Source organism: Aplysia californica, unplaced genomic scaffold, assembly GCF_000002075.1.
Source record: "Aplysia californica isolate F4 #8 unplaced genomic scaffold, AplCal3.0 scaffold00075, whole genome shotgun sequence".
In the NCBI taxonomy this organism is placed as follows: domain Eukaryota; kingdom Metazoa; phylum Mollusca; class Gastropoda; order Aplysiida; family Aplysiidae; genus Aplysia; species Aplysia californica.
Window position 1 is genome coordinate 1,279,555 of NW_004797345.1, and position 22,471 is coordinate 1,302,025.

Consider the following 22,471-nt stretch of genomic DNA (forward strand, 5'->3'; position numbering starts at 1 on the left):
CTAGGCCACTTACGCCACAAGAAGGAGGGCAGAAGCAGGGCTCACCTTCCGGACGTGATCATAGACGAGCTGATGGGCAAACCTGGGCACCGGCTCCACATGCTGCATCTTCATCCAGTACTGCCGGCCTGTGTTCTCATTCTTGTAGATGCAGGACCTGTCAGAAAAACAAGAGTATGAGGCCATGTACAGATTCAAAGATTCAAAATGATTTATTGATTTGAAAGGCCTTTGGCCCATACATCCACATATTTTAACATATGGTTCGGCAATTACATACATTGGTGCAGCACATTGGATGTTTAACATAAATTGGACATGCACGCCCACATACACGTATGCACGCACGCACGCACGCACGCACACACACACGCACACACGCACGTGACGCACGCACTTACACTCATACACACTCCTGTTCACACACATACTTACATACATACATACATACATACATACATACATACATACATACATACATACATACATTCATATGATCAAATAGAAATAGAACTTCCACACAGTGCTATGAATGAGGCAGCGAGAGAAATCGGGACATGTTTCACTCTGAGAAGTGAATACCATTGTCTTTTTCATACACATATACATATAAAATAGTACCCATTACAGTAGATACAGAGTTACATATGCGAGTGAATACCTTTTCCCTAGAACAGACGTGTCCGTATAACAACATAATTTAGGAATGAGATTATCTTTTTAGAATGGACTTCATCTGAACAGACTAATATGCCATTGAGCTTAGACATTGGCTCTTCGGGAGTCTGAAGTCTGACGCACTCTGGTAAAAGCTGCTCTCGTATTTCATTATATCGTGAACATCTGAACAATACATGGAATTCATTTTCTACATACTTTTCATCACACTGGAGGCAACGATTACTGTCGACAATGCCCAACCGGAACAGATTATTTTTCAACGACAAACTGAAAGTTCTGAGTAATGCAAGGATCCTTCTACCTCTTGCAGAGATGGTGAATGAGAGGTACGGTGCAGGGCTTAACGTAGGGTGGAAGTCCAGGTACTCAGGATAAACGCCAGACACCCTAGAACGCCAGTCCTGGTGACTAATATTTATAAGTCTTTCCTTTACTTGAGATAGGAAAATATTCTTATCACCAACATTTTGAAAAAACCACGCATATCCAAACCCTATTGTACATAAAAGTTTCCTCATGTCAGTGGCCCAGCTGTACCGATTATTTTGGTCATGTGCATACGCTTGCAAATAGCATTTCTTAGCATACCTATTATTATCCACTACCAGTAATTTATACCAATAATTTATTGCTCGTAGATGATAAGTGGCATACAAATAATGACGTCCACATTCCCCCATTGCCAAAATGTTTGCAGACGTTCTACCAATGTTTAGGACGGCCTTGCAGAATTTAACGTGCACCTGCTCTATTTTATCATACTTCTTCACCCCCCATACTTCACAACCGTACAAAAGTAATGGCTTAATTTTGATGTCAAAAATGTTGAACAAAGTTTGGACATTCAAGTGCTCATATCTTTTACTTAGACATCTCACTCTGGACGTGAGCCTTGTTGCTTTACAACATAAGTTTTCTATACATTTTGACCATAACAAGCGGGAAGAAAATATCACTCCTAGGTAGCTTATGTACGTGGTTACGTTTATGCTTTTCTTTTTGTAAAACCATTTTTCAGAGCTCTTTAGCACGCCTCCATTTCTAAAAACAATCATCTTTGTCTTTTCCAAATTTACAGACAGTCCCCACTGGTTACAATACTTCTCCAAACAATTGATCTTCCTTTGCATGTCTACAATATTATCTGAAAATAAGCACATGTCATCTGCGTACATTAAATTGCGGGTTTGTTCATCATTGCTTAATAGCTCAACTCCTTTAACATCACTGTTTTTCAACATCAATTCAAATTCAGAAACATACATATTGAACAAAAGTGGGCTAAGAATACATCCTTGACGAACACCAGACAAGCAATTAAAATATTCCGTAATTTCATGCTGGCCAGTACGGACAGAGCACATAACTTCCGAGTACATACTTTGTAGTAATGTTAACATTTTCCCTCTCAAGCCTCTTTTCCTCAAGACTGCCCACAGTTTTTCATGGGGGACGCAGTCAAATGCTTTGGAAAAATCAACAAAAAGTACATAGAAGCGCCCACGTTTCTTTGAAAGGTACTTTTGGACTATTGATTGAAGCGAGAAGATATGATCGATAGTGCTATAACCTTTACGAAACCCTGCTTGCGATTCGGGAATTACTTTGGTCTGCTCGGCCCATTCTGCTAGTCGTGAATGCAATATACTAGACATTATCTTGGATAATATATTTAGAAGTGCAATGCCCCTGTAGTTGTTTGCCTCTGAAGGACTTCCTTTCTTGAGGATAGGATGTATTAGTGCTTGACACCACATTTTTGGGTACTTCCCTGTGTTAAAAATGACATTAAACAACAAACACATGTATGTTATCAAGGAAGGACATGCATTAGAATAGAATTCAGGACCAATCCCGTCACATCCGCTAGCCTTTCCTTTCTTCAGTTTTCTCAGAACACTTTGAACTTCAGAATTCGTGATTTCATTATCATACAGGTATACATTTGTGTCTAAATCCTCATTTGTTAAAACTACTTCATGATCAACTTGTGTCTGTAATAAATCCTCTGATGATTCATTATTTCTGGGATTTAGCAAGTCTTTAAAATGACAATAAAATTGCTCTGGTGTGGCCTTAGCCGCATTAAATGAGCCATGAGTACGCATCATTTTATTAACCTTTTGCCAAAATGATTTTGATCGTTTATCAGTAAGGTCTTGTTTTAAACTTTCTACTGTCTGGGCATCACAGATTTTCTTTTTTAACGCACACATCTCCTTAAAGTCTTTCTTTGCTTCAAGGAATTTATCCAGATCATTTGAGCTGTTTGTTCTGTGGAAATCGTGGAGGTGAAGATATTTTACTCTCTTTAGCCTTTCACATTCGTTATCCCACCACAATGGTTGATGAAGCTTACTATGCTTTCCATTCTTTTGCTTATTGGTTTGCATGTCTCCTGCTGATATTTTAATGCATTGTTGTAAAACATTACAGGCAGAGTCGACATCATTGAGACTTAAATATGACAAAAACATATCATGTTCTTCATTTAATAATGATTCAAGCTTTTCAACATAAGTGCTTCTCATTGTTTCTTTCCACGTGAGCCGCAACAACCGGCTAAGTTCAATCTCACATTCAACATTTTCACTAGTGTCATCATGTTCAATGTAAATTTTAAACAACACTGACAGTGGGAAATGATCTGAGTCTGGCCTTGGCATGACAGAAAAACTAAAGATCTTCTCAAACATTCCCTTGCTCACAATAACATAATCAACAATTGTTTTTCCCTTATTAGCAATGCATGTGACATTCCCTTCCTCATCTCCCGGTGTCCTGCCATTCGCAATGTACAATGAATTTTCTTTACAGAAACTAACTAATTGCTTTCCATAACTATTTGTAAAGGAAGCGTCCCGTGACTTTCTTTGGGTACAAATTTCTTCTAAAACATCATCTGTTTCTTCAAAACCAGACAAAAGTTCATGTACGTTATTTTCAACAAAGTTATCATCTAGACGTCCTGTCCTTGCATTCAGATCCCCTCCGATTATCCACTCAACTTCTCCTAACTTATCGCTAATATCATGATATGTCTTCACAAGAGACTGTACACCTTTAACCGTTTCATTATTAAACACAGGCGAAAATTCATGAGGGAGGTAGGGGAAGCATAGGACCACTTTACGATCTGTTTGTAAACAGGTCTCCTTCAACAGTAAACAAACACATTCTTTCATAGAAATTTCTAGCTTTGTGACTTGGGTCCCTAACGACCGACGAACAAAAACAACAACACCCCCACCTAACCCGTGCTCACGTTTTGCAGAGTAAATATTGTACTGGGGAAAAGCGAGGAGCAATTTTTCTTCACTACATGAGTAGACCTCAGAGCAAGCAAAAATGTCATACGACGAACAAAAGTGGACAAAATCAAGGTTAAACAATTTTTGTGATATGCCATGAACATTCCAACACATAATTTTTAAAAACATTGCTTGGGTGTTATTTATTGTTGTTGCAAGTCTGGGCCGGCCGTGTTCCTATTCTTTTGCTGTTGTTGAAGCCAAAGACTGACCCTGCTGTCTCCTTGTGGTCACACCACCGTCCCTGCCCCCCGTTGCCTCACCACCGCTCCCCGACTGACTGCGGGTGACCCTCTGTTGCTGTCGTTGCCCACGGGGCTCGGGTCGGCGCGGTTGGCTGTTGTCCTGTGGTGGTGACTGCTGGCCGTGTTGTGTTTGTGTATGGGTGACGTCTTCCATTTTAAAAAAAACCACGTTTCCCCTTTGCTCTCAGGTCTCTAAGTTCTTCTCTTTGCCGCGGTGTAAGATCACCGGCGACTCTCTTGCACCCAAAACAAGGAATTTGTCCTCCGCATATTGGAATCTTGCAATAATGGGCCTGGGGCGGTCCTTCTGCCTCTTGGGCCCCACTCTATGTACCCGTGTGAAATCACGATCTTCCCAGCTTTTCTCTGTCACTTTTCCAAGTATTTCTACTACCTTTCTTCTTGCTGTTTGCGGCTCCTCCCTCAAATCCTCCGGCACACCATAGAACATTAAATTTTCCCTCCTACTGTACCTTTCTGCCTTTTCCATCTCCCCTTCCAATCTAATAACATTATCATGCAGTGCAGCACATTTCGAGTCAACTTCTTCAATGTCAAGACATTGCACGTGCTGCTGTTCCTTAATTTCACAGACTGAATTTTTTATTGAAGTTATTTCGATCTCGAAGCGCTCCAACTTTGCTCTAAAGTTCTTAATTTCATTTTTAATTTCAGAAAAGTTGTTCTCACTGTACTTTCTAAAGGCTTTAAGCTCCTCTAGGATCTCCAAGCTTATTTCCCTTGACTCGTGATTTTCCATGCTTTCGGAACAAACTGTGGGCTACTCACAAAATAAATATGTCGGACTGTTTTGCTCTTCACTTCACAGATAGCAGAAGGGAAATTCGACAAACACTCGTTGTTCACAGACCGGACAAACACACCAGTTGCAAACAAGCACTCTTCACAACCCAACACTCACTGTTACACACAATATCTACACAATATCTGTCGGGAATTTAGAAACAACCAAGAAAATCACAGACCGACACAAAACACAGCTGCACTCTTGCCAGATCAAAAACCGCGCCATGTACAGAGATTCAGAGTGACATCTATATAAGTCTGTTTATTTGTTTGAAAATTTGCTTCACCTGCAGGGAAAGTAACTAAAAAAAAAAAGCTATCTGTTCACAGATGTACAAAGAAAATTTTAATTCACAATGGCATGGTGGAGAATGTGTGTCTGGTGCTTAATAATTAATAATGATAATAATCATGGGAATTAATATAGCCCTTATTCTTTAGAGGGCTCTGAACACTATAACTCCTTACTTACGGCAAGCCACTCCCAACAGCAAGGGGTGGGAACCGCAGTGCCAGTGAGCTAGGCAATATTCTTTTACGAAGATTTTGACATCAAATTACTTTTCCGCGATTGCAGAAAACAGGTCTCTTTTAGGGGGAGTTCATTCATTACGTGAAGAACTATCAAAATAGGTTCACTTCTTTTGATTTAGTGACCAATTTAGAGAGGTATATGTCATTTTTAAAGTTTGTACCAAAACAGGGCCACAGCATGGTGGGTTTACCACCCTCAGAGAAAGAGTTAAAATACAATATTATGACTCAACTGATCTAATAGAAAATGCACATTAAGAGACCATTTAACAACACACACACACACACACACACACACACACACACACACACACACACACACATGCAACACCTAGAACCACACATAATCTCACAAACAAAATTCACTGGCAGAGAATTGTGTTGAAAAAATGTGTCTTTAGACTTTTCTTGAACTCTCTCTTTCTCACAACATAATACACATTTCTTTTCGGAGGAATTCCAAATTCTAGGGGTATAGGAGGAAAAAATATGTTAGGGTACTTTTCTTTCTCCTTTTCTCCAATGCTCCTAGGCTTGGAGATCTTTTAAAAATACTGAGCAATTCAGTATCACGGAAACTCATTTCCCTTTCAGGTAGCCATATGATGTTATTATAGTCTTTCTTTTACCCAGGTATGCTCCTCTTTTATTGTCAAGGAACCATAGCACACTAAACTTACGTGTTATTCTTCTTCCGTAGAGAAACTAGGTGCACAATCCCACCTACCCTTGGACCGCAAGTGTGAAATGTCTATGGAAAATTCACAGATACCCACTAACCCCCACCCAAGAGGAATTTAAATGCTTTGATACAGTTTTTAGTAGAATTTGGATGTACTTATTATCTATAAGCTTTTGATCCTATTCGGTGATCTTTTCAAATGTAAGCAAGTTCAGAAGGAGATGACTCACCACTTATTTTTGTGTATGTCGTAGACCCAAAATGAATTCATATTGTCTCTTTTGTCTTTTTCTCGACTCAGACCCTGCAGAGGTGAGAGAAAAATCTGGATCAACACAAAACTAAGAACATCTAAGAAAAAGAAGAGAAATCTGGACTAGCAACAAGACAATCAACAGCAGGACAATGAAAACAGAATTGAGGACTATTAATAGGATAGATACTAAGTAGAAAAATCAGTGCTTGCTCATCAATGAAAAGACAGAAAATAAAACCCTAGACAAACATTTCTCACATCTTAAATCTCAGTAATTTGGATCAGGTCTGGACATAATATACTATGTCTGTGACATTCTATTTTCGTCTGGATCTGGTAGAGAATCCAATAGTAAGCAACTGTAATCACAAAATATGTCGTCATCACATATCTATTGGTGAACATTAGCTGTGAATCATAACAAAACCACCATACTTTTCTGATATTCCTGCAAATTTATGAAAAGCAGCACCCCTTTCACACTCTTAAAAATGCTGTCCAACTCTGCAAGAATTGCTTCTACAATATTTGTACTCTTCAGTGGATCTTTTTGCACCACGATCATAGCTCCTGACACTTCCAGGTATGCATAAACAAAAATACGATTAGCCCGAGAAATCTAAAAAACTATAACTTTTCATGCAACAAAAACAAAACAAAAAAACAAAACAGAAAGCCACTCACAGAGAAGACGTGAATCTCGTTCAACTCGGGGTCAAGAGTTGCCCTCTGAGTAAAACCTGTAAAAGATTTTCCACGACCTATTGACAAATTTTGGCATTGAATGCAAGCATGAGTGCAATATACAAAAATGGGCATGCAGAGTAGTCAAAAGATTTTTACTGCACGGAAGAAAGAAAATATAGAATAACCAATGTGCTTTATTTCCTCCTCTAACAATGAGTTTGATTCCCCCTAGCGCAAAGAAAAACCTTTGACTACTCCGTAAACATGAAAAGTACACTTGAAAATTTTTATCTCTGTGGGATATTGGGCTGGAAAAATAACTCAGCAACTCCTGAAGAAATGCCTGAAAAGAGACATTTTTGTTCTGATTTCAGTATTCCTTTCCATCAAAGAATCAGCATGTCATTTGTCAAGTAGGGAAAATTTGTAGGCAAGCCATAGATTTTCACTTCATCTGTACTAGCAGCATATTTTCACAATTTCACAGCTTGATCTTAACACCTCTCATTCACCAAGTGCATAAATACATGCAAAGCATTTCTTCCTGAGTCAATTTCAACCAAAGGCTTAATACTGCTTAATGTATTTGTAATAACAAAATCTGGGATGACATAAGCCACCGATATGAGGTTAAGCGTTTACATCTCTCACGGACTTGTCTGATCTATATGTAAGATTTTATTAAACCTGTTCTCAACGCTGACAACTTTCCTGGGTCAGAAATTCACATACACACACGAAACATGCAGACAACCATGAGGCCTTAGGAATGTACATTTGCCCTGTATCTTTCAAGAGGCACAGACATTTAATGCACAAGTGTCAACGCCCATTCAGAATGTCCATAAATATTTTCTAAAAATCCTAAACTTTCCAGTCAAGAGCAAAACCCAAAGAACTTTAACTTATAAATTTCAAAGATAATTGCAACAGATTCTCAAATTGGCAACAAAAAACATGACTATAAGAACAATTCATTGCCCATTCCCATGCTGTGCATTTGTTCACAGAATAAGTTGGGCCGCATTTAAATCTTGTCTAAAAACACATTTAAGTCTCATTTTACTAAGTACAGTCGAACCTGTGTAAAACGGCCACCCACTGTCATAGAGAAAAGTGGCCTTATAAAACAGGTGGCTGTCTTAGGCAGGACTGACCAAAATGACGAAAGCAAACCATTCCCTTCAGAGGTCTAAACCAGGTCTGTTCTCAGGCTTGAGACTGGCTTGAGGCTAATTTACCTCTTTTCCTACCAAGCCAAAATCCACCACTGGCCCAGGGCTTTTCCCTGACCTATTTTTACGCCCCTACCCCACCACAGGAAAATGTCAAAACATCCAACTAAATACACACAAACCAGATCTTATGGCCCATCAATCTGAAGGTTAAAAAATAAATCTATCAGACGGCGATACAATATTGTAGATTTATTCCAATTATATTACTTTGGGGTTTCTAAAAGTGATTATGCAATATCGAAGGTGTCATATTAAATCACAATCTTTCCAGCTTTGAAAGGTCATATCTAAAAAAAAGTACAACAACAGCATCATTCAAACTTCCTAGGTAGGTTGCCTCAAGTAATGCAAAGAAATGCTGAAAGTTATGTATGTGTACCTAATATAGAAGTGAAAATATGAGAGCGCTTTTCTTCTCATATTTACGTTTCGAAAGGGACAAAAAAAGCGCTGAAATAACTAAAAATCGTCTCTCAGTGCTATAATTTCTTTCGTATCTGCTAACAGGAAGTCTATTCTATTATTTTGAAAACAAGGATCGGCCAAGAATTTCGTGTCTTGTCATTACTGGATTGGAATTGATAGCGAGCCACTGGAGCCGTATTTTGAGGCTCTCTGTCCAGCAAGGCCAGGTCCGCGAGTCGCAAAATGTGGCTCGTGGTAGGGAAAGTGTTAAAAGGGAGTGGGTGCTAGAAGTGATCATATAGTCAAATCAAGAGACGCTGGCAAGTCAGTAGATATCAGTGTAATTTTTCTAGGAGGCAGATAAGAATATAAGACTTAGAAAGGAAAAGAAGAAGCTTAAAAACCACCAACTTGAAGACCTGGGCTCATATTAGAGACAAGTGAGCTAATCTTCCCTCCATGATTGAAATATATGTGTACATAGGAAAGCACTTAAGGAAGTCAGTTTACGTAGAATGCAAGTTCAGCCAACTTATTACAAATCTGGTCTCATACACACTGCACAAATACGAAAGAAGGCAATTTCACAACTTGGGAGACAGAGGCAGGGAAAGTGGTCAGCAGCAGTGCTACCGTTATCCAAGTAGAGGCAATGTGCAGAAGCATTGTGAAACTTCTTGCCTCAAACATATGAGAAGCGTACACATTTGTAAGACAATCTGGCTCATCAACCACAAGTAGTAATAAAATTAATCACCATGTTAGAACAAAACTGCTTTACAGTACCTGCTTGACACCCTTCTTTCCTCTTCTCATCAGACACAATTTCCACAGCTTTTGTATCAACATGGTACGACAAAAAATCATTGAGGTATTCCTTCGCTCTCTGGCCAGCAAATATATACAACTCCCTTTTCACCTGTAAGAGACACATTGTAAAAAATAAGTCTCAATTCATCTATTTCAATACAGAATTTGCACCAAAAAATCTTAAAATCTTGTGTTATATCATCTAGTAATTTGATATGATACAAATAAACCAAGGCAAACAAAAATAGAGTCATCAGCTGCCAAAATACTCAGACTCCACTTCTGTATGATTATGAAATATTCTTATTCTTTACTGCTGGTCAGAAAAGTTTGAATACTAAACGCTTCAAAAATAGCTAAGGTTGTGACTATCACTATCAATGTATTTTGATCACGTTGATTCTCAATTGCAGAATTTACTGTAATAACCTGGTATGATCTTAATGAGAGCATCATTGTATCAGGCTTTATTTGGACTCAAAGTCAAATAAAGAAAAAGTGTGTGTCAAGGGAGGCAAAATTACCGGGTGGAAAAGCATTGAGTGGCCAATTCGAGATCTCAGCGAAGAGCCATCATCTTTTAATAAGGCCCATGTATTTGACGGGATGTGGAAGGAATACAGGCCACTGAAGATTGGATCTGGAGATCTTTCACTCTCAATTCCGGAGGGACTGAAAGAAAAAAAACACACACACAGGAAACAAATAGAGTGTGACATTCTTTGAATTCAAAGCAATTTCAACACACACCATTTATAGGAGTCAAATTTTTTTAACTACTGAAAACATCGCAAGTTGAGAAAAAGCTTAAAATTAGCCGCCATGTCCCTGTTTGTCAATAATTGTGAAGTGAACAGTGAACATACCTTGTGAATAAAAAGAAGCAATCTGGAATGTCATCTAGGACGTGAAAGTGTTGAGCTCATTCATGAAAAAGCAGAATGTTATATTCTGTTATCCAGTATTCTTTTACAAAATTCTCTTTTTTAAGAGTAAGCATAACATCTTTTCAAAGTTGCATGCGTATCTTTGTCTATATATATATATGCGTTTGAGTTTTACCCTTAAGAAAGAGATATTTGAAAGTGCTTGCTTGCATGAGTAAGAGAGTAGCACATCAACCCAAAATAGTCACTCAGCATTAAGAAAAAAAACAGCCAGATAGAGACAACAGACGAGCTATAAAGATGCAGGGCTTACTAGTCACATCTGCTCCTAGATTTTCAACAAAGAACATTTTTTTGGTTCAACTTGTGTTTGTTCTTCAGTAGTTCAAAATATCAAAATAACACCCACCTGACCAGCACTCTCCCACCAAAAACGTAAATGGTCTGCTTCTCTATGTCAATGACCATCTGGTGGTCAAAAATGAGCCTTGGCCCTCCCATTGATGCTGCATCCTCAGTGATGAAAGTCCACTGCTGGCTCTGTATGTCGTACATGTGGAAGTCACACTGAAAAGAAGGACAAACAACTTAAAAATCACAAGCTGGTATGATGGGGGGGGGCATAACAACCAAAACGATACACACATTACATGTCAATTACAAAATACAGCACCTACCAACACAGTGACTGTAAAGAAGGAAGGATAAAATATACCAATGGCTGGTTGCAACACTCTGGCAAACATTTATATTCCCAATTTTTATGAGCTTAGTTTTAGTATAAGTTTTACAGCACATGTAACACAATAAGGTCAAATAAATGCCAAAGATTAGAGGTATTCTGAGAGAGGAACAAACACAAAAAAAGAAAGAGGGGGGGGGGATAAGGATGATAGATGATAAGACAGAAGGAGCAGACCACATTAAAGTACCCGCCCACCACTTACATTCCCAATGTTGAGAGCTGCCATTGGGTTTGCTGTTGGAGACACAGTTGGTCCTAAAAGGACGAAACTGTAGTCCTGTCAGGGGTCCAGCATCCACCTGCCTCTCACAACTGTTCCTGCCAGACTGTATGCCTGCTCATTGTCAGTCACACCCATGTAGCAGCATATCCACGTTACCTCTTTTAAGTGACTACATTGTTAGTGAATGATCCAAAAGGTGGTTGTTTTGTACTTCCATCAACACGTTCATGGAATGTTTAGCAAAAGCAGGCAGCCAAGGTATTCGACATTGTTGTGGCGTAAGATCCATCCACATACTTGAGGTGCTATCATAAATTGAAATTAAATGATGACAAAACAGAAATCATGCCATGCTCAACCAGCTCAAAGATAAATGCTCTTGATGTAAAATGTCTCACCATTGGCAAAGGTACTGTCGTTTTTTCAAACAAAGCAAAAAATCTAGGAGTTTACTTAGACAAAGACTTGTCCATGGAGACCCAACTTAACCATCTATGTAAAATTTCATACTTAGAAATGAAAAGAATTGCTCACATAAGGAAATTTCTCAGCACTGATGCCACCAAAAAACTAGTGTTTGCCTTCATTTTGTCACTCATTGATTATTTGAATTCACTGTTCGCTGGCCTACCCGAAGAAAAAATTGCAAAACTCCAACGCACTCAAAACAATGCTGCCCGGCTAGTATTAAAGCAATCAAAATGCCATCATGTGACTCCCCTTCTTAAAGAGTTCCATTGGCTTCCACTGAAAGCGAGAATTGAATTTAAGTTAGCCCTACTAAGCTTCAAAGGTCAAACTAACCAGTCTCCCACATACATTCAAGAACTCATTTTACCATACACACCATCCCGTGAACTAAGATCCAGTGGCTCTAGGCTAATTTCAACACCTCTTGTGTCACTGAAGAAATATGGTGAGAGAGCTTTTTCTTTTTCTGAGCCAACAGCTTGGAACACTCTCCCTCTTGATTTGAGGAGCGAAATAAAACTTGATACCTTTAAAAGGGGACTCAAAACACATTAATTTAAGAAATATTTTAATTAATGGACAGTACCTTTGCCTTTTTGTATGAGCATTTTTTATTGTCTGAAAGAATGTTGCTGTAAAAAAAGAACGCACATGATGAATTTGTATGGTCTTAGTATGAATGCGTTTTTAGTCTCCTATGTACGCCTTGGGCCCATGCTGTGGGGAAAGGCGGGATACAAATGCTCTTATTATTATTATTATCAAAAGGGTCCAGAAAGCTCTTCAACAAAATGGCTTTACGCTCCAGTGTTGAAGACCCATCAATCAATTCTCTCGACAAACCCACCAACAATGTTCCAGGGTCATGAATTCTCATCGAAGAGTTGCTCGAGTCAGTTAACTGTCAACACAGCAAATTATGCTTTCTCTGCGAGTAAAACTGTTTTTGATAAAAGATAAATAATAAGGAAGAGCCCCATAACAATATCAACAATGATGTGCTCACCTTTAATCTGTTGGGTGTTCTCATGGACGAATCTAAGTACCGCCCTAGCGTGAAAATCTGCTTTCTTTCGTAGTCAAGGCACATTTTATGACAAGAGCGGGCAGACGGGCCTCCCTGAAACAGACCGCGGAATAGAGTGTGAGCATACAGACAGCAAAAGGGTTTTATTCTGGTAAGAACTCACAGACGACGACTGTGTAAAGCAAGTTTGTTTTGTTTTGGTTAGTGTTTTACAGCGCTTGCAACTGCATAAGGTCATATGAACGAGCAAGACACTTTAAACATTTTCAGTTAGGTAGGAATTAATTTTTAATTTTGCCAGAGAGGCGGCGAAGCCTACTCTTATCGATTTTGTAAAACAAGAAACAGACAGAAGGCAATACAAATTAAGGAGGAAGACAGATTAGTAGTGATCTAAACTGTGTCAAGGAGGGCATAAAAAAACACCTGCATCAAAAAACAATTTTAAAAAACCCCCAGACCTGCAGCAGATTGCTGCTGACAAGGTGGTAACAAAGTCAATTATAGATAGAATAAAGACAAAAACTGTCAGTGTTCACACTTCTTCTGAATCTTGCCATCTTACGTATAGGAATCTGCTATGGAAGAGGAACTGTAAACACAAAAGAGTACGAACACAAAGTAAAAAAAAGTTGCATCACTCTTGTGTACATGTATAATGGACAATTATGACGAGAACTTTGTAAAACTACTTATAATGGAATAACTGCAACAAAATTTTGATTTTGATTCTTTTTGTTAAAAAAGATGAATAACACCCCCCCTCCTCCCCATACCTTTTTTAAAAATACCCAATTCAAAATCCCCTTGAGAGCGAGTAAATACTACTATTTCATATTTCAAGATGGCCTCTCACTTTGTTGCCCTTATTTTTTCATCGGCGGACAGAGAATCTCCTGAGCAACAAAACAAGTCACTGAAATTTAGGTCTACCAAAGATCTTACAGACCTTCCTTCAGGTCCACTCTACCCTCACTTTTGTGTGGAAATTATCATAACTGAACTATTAGTAGCAATCTTTTAAAACCCTTTACATCTTTCTCCGTATCCCTGGATATACAGGTCCAGGCGTGTGAAGGAACATGGTAGGACCAGAGGTCGGCAAGATCATGGTTGCCATCCCAGCCACCGAACATGTAGATTGTCTCCGTCAGCACATCCATACACATCTGATGACCTCCGCGCATCCCTGGACGGGCTTCAGATCCTACCTCAGACTCTGTGGAAGGGAGAGGAAGCAAGAGCACAATCCTCAGTCATGACTTAAACATTCATCCGGGGGCGCAACATACATATCCTTATTAAACGTCTCATATAAAGTATCGTCGAAAGCTACAGGTCCACTGTCACTTGACCACTCATGATCTTCCCTCATACAAGAGATCATTGATAGGGGGAATTAAATATGTGCTACTTCAAATTAAGGCAGGAAGTGTATCAATATGACTTCCAGCTGTAAGACCAGGTCCGGTCAAATGCTGAGGCACAAAAATGCCTTAACATATTACACCCTAAGGGTCTGGACGAGAAGTCCATTCCTAGATCCTAAGCAAGGGGAAGAAACCCACCTCCCGTGAATACAAGCATTTAAAAAACACATTAAAAAAATACTAAACAAATTCCAAAAACCCTAAAAAAATAAAAGTAAAAAAGAAAAATGAATGTAGTTTTAAAAAATATAGCTTTATGTATGCACAAACTGTTGAAAATGTTCTAACTTTACTTCAATTTGGGCGTCCGACCTGTCAACCACTCTCAGCGTCGCAGTCGGGCCTTAGATCTAAATTCTACATCTGATCAATCTGAATCTCCACAAACTCTTGCTACAATGTTTTCATCCAAATCTGATTAATCTGATTTGTCATATGCTTGTTTTTGCTCATATCCATCATTATTTCCTTTTTCAAACTCAATTGTGTTGCTTTTCAACAAGTCGAGACACCTTCGAAGTGTCAGAATCATTTTGATTTTAAGGAGCAATAGATTAGGGTTGGGCTTTGGGGGGGGGGGGGGGGGGGGTTCAGGGTTGGAGTGACAAGGAACAGAAGGAATCCAATTTTATTTCTGACAGCAACACCACAGATTTTACAAACTGTTCATTCTAGACCCAGCAGGGGTGGGGGAGGGGATGTCTCAGACTGGCCAGTCCATCCATAAAACAGCATAAAAGTAATTTGAGCACCCAGAGGGTCAAACAGCTTCTTACTTATGAGTTCTGACTATGTTATCTTTTGTCTTCCTCACCATCTTTATCACTTGTCTTTTCTTTTTTTGCAGGAGAAATTGTCTTGCCATCTCGCTACCTCAGAATTACAAAGCTCTATCTGCTCAGTACGTAGTTTTGAGAAATTTAAAGTCAAAGATTTTGAGGTTCACATCATGTCAACCTTTTTAAAATGCAATTCTGTGAATATCTTGGTAACAACTCTGAATAATCTTACAGTCTGACCTCAAGATCTTAGTAACTCAAAATGGCAAAAAATGTCAAATAGAACATTGTATTTCTAATGTAGCGATCTGTCAGCTTCCTGTAGACTTTCCATTGGTAACGCAGTCTTCAAACTCCAGCTTTCTTGTGGCAGTTTTGTTTTGCCTGCTCTTTTACGGACCATACATCACTCATTTAATAGATGACATTAAAGAGCTGGTACCTTTTGATAGCCTCAGAAGCTTTTGCTTATCTGACAATCTCGTCAAGATACTATTGCAATTCTTTAATAAGTTTTCAGTACGTGGCGCTGTTAAGGTGATTCAGAGGCATCAATGGCATATCAACAGAGCCTCTCGATTGACCCATGCTAACAGAGCTCATGTGCATGCATTGACATTTGTGGCAGTGAACATTCACTGTGCAGATTTTGTCATCCATTCTAAACTCTGGAAACTTACTCTTACTTTTGACCGGCTGAATGGGAGTCCACTCTGGCCTGTAGTCTTGTTGGCTGATGTACTGCTCAAACATGCCCTCTGAAAAGGGAGTAAAAAAATCTGCTTGTTTCAAATTGATAAAAAGGATTCTAGTAGCATTCAGAGTAGACAGACATGCTGTTTCCAACAAATTACACAGAAGCATATTAACAAGATAATGGTCATTTAAATAAGGCAAGGTACCATATTAGTATTATGATCCTTTCAAAACAGAAAGACTGTTTGTTAAAAGGAGACCCTCTGATTCAAAATTCATCCCCAATAGCACTAACCCAAGTTGATGTGGAGGACCTTGTTTGTTCGAGTGCAGAGAAGTACATTGCCACAATAATGGTCATTTAGTGCTGGGAAAAAGACAGACAGACAGACAGAAAAAACAGAAGGGAAATTAAAGAAGTAAGGCCTACAAGTGGTGCCCTCCAACCTGTGCAGTGGAATAAAACAACCCAATTTCAGAAATGGTTAACTGGTAATTCATATAAGGGATACCTGCACTACAGAGAAGCATGATACTGAGTAAATGGTGTGCCCAGGGTAATTCAGTGCTAGGAAAAAAGTATCAACACCCTTCGATCATCAAGGGAGGGACCAGCATATAAAAGAGACAATAGGTCAGAATTTACGGCACACATTCAAAACTGGAGCGAAGAATTTTCAAAATTTACTCACCTCATCAAGACCCCCATTCCCCTCCCTCAAAATAAGCTACAACTCTGACCATAGGACCAAATGGAGGCTACAACTACACCAGAGCTACACTGTGGGCACCTAAGGCATTTAATTTCTTCTCGGTTCTGGCCATGTACATTTAGAAGACAAGTATCTGGTTTTACTGCTACACTTTAAAGTGCATATGTACTAACCGACAAAAAAAAAAAAGACAAGCAAGTTCTCATCTCAAACTAAAAAATTATTCATTCTCACAGCAGACACCCCCACCCCATTTCCCCCTTAACAGTCTCTGCTTTTAAGTTGGAAAACAAAAGGTGTTACCTTCGCTTGCTTGAGTAATCAACTCTTCACAGGCCTTGAAGTCTGCATTTACCACCTGTGTGTGGAAACAAAACATTCCAATTAGCACACAAAAATATCAGAAAAGACTTGTCCGGCCTAGTGTATCTTCCTCACTGACCTCTGCAACAGATATATGGCCACGTTCTCTACAAATGCTTCACAGATAAATAATGTGAGTAATACACCAACAAGCTGATCACAGCAATGAAATATAAAAAGATGAAATTCATCCCTCCCCCCCCCAACCAATCAGTAAAATTTACTCTGATCTGACATATTAAATAAATAACATTTTTGTTAAATGGAGAAAATTAAAGTAAATTGTTATGGTCAACTGTATTAACTGTTTATATGTTAATTATTGACTGCAGTGATAAGCAAAAAGTCCTGGGTGACAATGAAAAAACCCCCACAAGAGCAAAGATATGGGGAAAAAAAGGCAAAGAAAGTATTTTTTTTTTTTTAAAGATTAACAAATAAAACGCTTACAAGGAGAGTGTGCAGTTGTGTTACTATTGGGTGTTCAAGTGTGATGTTTGTCTTTTTGCTCAGTGCCTCATATGCGTCAGTGTAGCACCGCTGACGAAAGTGTTTCAAACAAAGACGGATGGCTTCTCTTTCTCGATACTGGAAAATAAATTTAAGAAAACCAGGTGATGCAATTATAATGAGTATGTTCAAATTATGAACACATACACACACATACACACACACAAAAAAACTCAATAAAGGTCAAATTATGAGAAAAAAAAAAAAGAATACTGACTTACTAGTTACATAGGACGATTGGTACATGAAACCTGACACCCTCTCTCTTCAACATGGCTGATGATGATCAACATGTCCGTCTCCATTTGGAGCTCCCAAAATCAAAGACTGGACACTAAAATGCTTTACATGCATGGAATGGAAATGTCACATTAGGTCACTTTTAAGACACAAAATACATGTAATTATAATAACACTTGGGTTCATCTAATGACACATGAGAAGAAAAACACTACTACTGTAAGCAGTAAAATATCAGCACCAACTCACAGTGTTGTACCAGTTCATACAAGGCCGAACATCTTCCCAGCGGCTGTTTCCAATCAGCTCCACATACCAAATGCTGAAGTTGAAACTTGGCCCCCACGCTTGCAAGGGCACTGTCACAAGATAAATTCTAAAGTAAAAATTTCCACCTCTTTTAGTTTAGTTTTAGTAGAGGTTATACAACGCTTGCAACTGTATAAGGACATATGAGCACCAAGGGGTGGATGTCAAAAGAGAAGTCCTTACAGGGAATCAGACTTACTCTGCTCACCTCTCTAGCTTCAACAGCACAAAGTCTGCTTCGACTATCAAGGCACCTCGGAAATAGTGGGTCACAAGAGTGTGACAAGCATACAAAAAAATAGAGGAAAATGACGATTGTAAAGATTTGGATAGAAAAAGCAGTAGTACCCCTTATAATATAAATGCTGTTCCAGCACAGTTATGAGCATGACATTGTTGGATCAGCCCATTTACAATTCTACTGTGCATTAGAACGAGAAATGTCCCCCCTTTGGGAATGGCCTAAAGACACTTCAGTCAGCGGAACCGCCCCAGGGGGTATTTCCACCTCTTAAATAGCCCAACAGTGTTGATTTGGGAGTTAAACCTATATCATTTCACAATTTCAAAGTGAGTGGTGGAGTAGCAGGTTATGCAGTTTCAATTACAAAGAAAAATGTAAGTGAGAGGTGAGCTTTTCATTGACTTTTCAACACTATCATTCAATATGTTTGAGAAGAAAAACTGAACATTCAGGGGAAAATAAGTTCCACCATCTTATTGAATTTCAATTAATTTTAAAAATTTTAATGCTTTCTAACTGACAAATTCCCACACTGCCTGGCTCTTCCTTAAATATAATGTGCACTGTCTGTCAGTGATTAAGCTAGCAAAATGCATGGTCTGATTTTCAATTCTCCAAATGTAAGTGGCCAGATTAACTTTTACAAATCTACATATCTTTTTTTAGTTTTAGTAGAGGCTTTACGGCGCTCGCAACTGCATAAGGTCATATGAGTGCCAGAAGATTAGAGGTGTTACAAGAGAGTAACAAACATAAAAAAAGAAGAAGGGGAGATAAAGACGATAGATGTTTGATAGGAAAGAAGAAACAACCACAGCAGAGCACCCACCAACCACCCGCCCTACATGTCTACTATCCAGATGCTACATCTAGAAGTTCAAAGAACATACTGTGGTTTAGGCCCCTACAGCCAGGGACAATTCAATAAAATCTTCTAAAACCTAACAAAAAGCATGAAAATATATATTATATAGTTTCAGTAACAGGAACAGTAGCCTATAAAAATACATTTATTAAGCTAAACAAAGCTGGCAAGTTCATTAACATCACATAAAATGTACATTTTCAATTATACAATTTATTTCAAAGAACTCCACGACTCCAAAAAGTTCTCTAAATACAAGATTGAACAAGTTCATGGTTCATATGAAAAAATGCAAACATTTGTTTTACACAAATATTAACTACAGACATTAGAGCAAAAATAAAAAAAATCATTACCAATTTTGACAAAATGACATGGAAAGGGGTTGCCGTCCAACTCATGGCGCAAAGAAAATGTCTCAGCAACATGATCATTTTTCAGGCCCCTGGAAGATGAAAAGTTAACTTTACAAAAGTCTGAATTACGTACTCAGTGTGTAATAGAAACAATATGTCATCAAACCCTTAGTGTTAGATATGTTCCACTCCTAATCTTTTGAGTAACCCCTCATAATAAAACACACGCACATTTCATGGACGAAAGAACACTTTGCTAGACACTATAATATAGGTAATATCAAAGTTTGAAAACTTAAATCCCCACTGATAATAAAAATACACCGCATAAATCCAGAGTGGATCAAGGCACAATGTGGATGCAAACTCTCAAATTTTGCACGTTTGGCCAGCTTCCTCAACCAACAGCTTGCAAAATTCAGAATCTGGCATGCTCTCCCAATGCCCATCATAAAATGAAAGGGCGAAAGGGAACTACACGAGAAAAAAAGCCGTTGAGACAGTATCATAAAAGTTAAAGATTCTTCAACTCTTAAAGTGGTACAAAATAAGAACACTAATGCATAGGAAACCTACCTCAAATATCGAACAAGCACATTGTAAAACAATAATATGTCTCTACGGGTCTCATCTGGAGCACCAAACAGATCTTAACACTAAAGCAAAAAGGAAATTTCATAGCAGGGATACAAACAGAATGCAATATAAAAAATTGCCTTTGCATAAAAATCTTACCCATCCAATAGTTCCACCATGTGGTCTTCAGAGAGACCCCCATACACTTTAAACTTCCTCAAATTGCACACATGTATTTTTTCATATTTCCCAAATAAAATGGATTCCACAATGGCTGGTCTCTCGAGTTTCAGCACAAGAAACTGCAATAAACACACAACAAAAGAGAAGAAGAGTCAATAACCTTCTCTTGTGTAAAAGAAATCTAAAAGTGGCAGCATCATAAATTTTAAAAAAATAAATTATTGTTAAACATACAGTGTTTTTAAACAATCCCAAGTGCAGTAAAGCAACAAAGTATGAACAAAATGGACCTATTCCTAAACTGACAACAAACACAATTCAGGAAAATGAAAGAATAAAAAAAAAATTATAACCCATAACAATAGCTCCTGCATCTTAACTTTCAGGGGCAAAAAGTTGAAAGTTCTTGACCTTATATTGTAAGATTCTATATATTGTATTATTATTGTCATTTTTAAAAAACGCCTAAAAGCTTGGATTGACCTTGTAGGTAAAATACTCGTAAATTTCTTCATTGAGAACTTGACCATGCCAGTGCAGGTCTTGTATCATTATGACTAAAATTCAAGACGATATAAGGAAGCAGCAGACACTCAAGTGCAACTACATAACAATCAACCCATCCAAAAATAAGCCAACCACTTCAACGACTTCAAAGCCTGGTTTAAAATAAAGTCCATAACATTGGCTCGTGTAAACATAGAAATTACAACCATACTGACAAAATGACTCGTTTACCTGTGGAGGATTGTTGGAGTCTGATGACCATCTGGATAACTGATCATTGGGTCGATCATGGTATATGTTTCTGAAAAATAAAACAGAAAATTATGTGGTAAAATTTAAATACTGACAGCCACTGTGGAATATTTCTTACTATAGATGTCACAAGAAAAATGAGTACTTATGATGGTATTTACTCACCCAATAAAGCATTGACAATTATGATTAAGTCGGTAGAAGCTGTAGAAGAGCCAGTTCGACTATCTGGAAAATTGACTGACTATGCATTGCGTGCAGGCTAGACTTAACTAATTCATCTTGGCAAGTGGGGTGTAGATCATCAGAAAATCCTTCCAGTATTCATCCAGACATCTTTGTGAACGCGTCCACTGTTGGAGCTAACACTACTGACTTGGGGAGATGGTTCTAAATAACATTTTCAAAGAAGTTTGCCCTCACACACAATCTGCTTCTTAGCTTCTGGAGCTTCTCTGAGTTGCCATGGAGCGGTGTGGTTGTTGCCTTTGTAAAAGTTGGTCTTTGGTGATGTAGTAGCTTTTGATGTACTTATATGTATCCATCATATCACCACGTAACCTACAATGTTCTAGGAATGGAAGCTTTAGTTTCTTCAGTCTTTCAGAATAAGTGTTTTATTTGAGGTGACTCAGCATTTCGGTCACCCACCTTTGAACTTGCTCGATTTTACTACATAATCCTTTTTCAAAGGGTTACCAAATAGTGTGCATACTCTAATAACTGCCTCACTAAACTCTTGTAGAGCAAAACAAACATTCCTCAGAAAAGTAGTCAAATGATCGTCTGGTAAGTCCAACAATATGATTCGCTTTTGATGTTATACTGGGTTATGTGCTCCTTTAAGGTTAGTGTATCATCGACCACAACTCCCAAATCTTTCTCTCTCTTTGTTATATATATTCAGTTTGCGTCTTGAGATGCTACTATCCAGTGCTTGGTCCATAAAGTATCAATTATCATTGTCTTTGCCAACTTTTAGGACATAACGCTTTTGCGAGTGGAAACGAAGTAACCATCGTTGAGACCATTCTCGGAGAGTATTCAAATCATCCTGTAAATCTTGCGGCCCATTCACAGTGTCATTTCTAACGTAGAGCTTTGTGTCATCAGCGAACATTCTAGGCGTCGTTTTAAGACCTCTGGGAAGATCATTAATGTAAACTACAAACAGGAGGGGGGCCTAGAACTGATCCTTACAGGATTCCGCTTGCAACTTCAGCTTGCTCTGACTGTGAACCATTTATAATAATGCTGGGCTACGGAGCAGATGGCTCTGGTTCAAATCCCAGACAGTATTTTTGAATTTTGGTCCTTTTGGGCAGTTTTCAAGGCTTTCAACCCATTTGGCTTGGTTCTTCAGAATATGGACATTCCTCCCCTTAAATAATAATCTATACAAGTGTTAACATTCACTTACTCCTCCCTTCCCCCCCCCC

General features: G+C 38.5%; 1 protein-coding gene across 2 annotated transcripts in view; it reads right to left on the reverse strand.

Annotated features, from left to right (window-relative positions):
- The window catches only part of LOC101853299 (muskelin), a gene marked incomplete at its 5' end in the record, with an annotated part of 28,897 nt that extends 7,816 nt beyond the window's left edge, over positions 1 to 21,081 (reverse strand). The window contains 15 exon segments of one of the 2 annotated variants that reach the window (XM_035968681.1): positions 46 to 157; positions 6,491 to 6,564; positions 7,201 to 7,256; positions 9,633 to 9,765; positions 10,181 to 10,328; positions 10,953 to 11,110; positions 12,989 to 13,102; positions 14,044 to 14,228; positions 15,905 to 15,976; positions 16,931 to 16,985; positions 17,441 to 17,578; positions 17,990 to 18,099; positions 19,515 to 19,603; positions 20,250 to 20,392; positions 21,012 to 21,081. In XM_035968681.1, coding sequence (XP_035824574.1) covers positions 46 to 157; positions 6,491 to 6,564; positions 7,201 to 7,256; positions 9,633 to 9,765; positions 10,181 to 10,328; positions 10,953 to 11,110; positions 12,989 to 13,102; positions 14,044 to 14,228; positions 15,905 to 15,976; positions 16,931 to 16,985; positions 17,441 to 17,578; positions 17,990 to 18,099; positions 19,515 to 19,603; positions 20,250 to 20,392; positions 21,012 to 21,081 — 1,657 coding nt within the window. 2 annotated transcript variants of the gene reach the window in all.
- Positions 21,082 to 22,471: the final 1,390 nt, after the last annotated feature.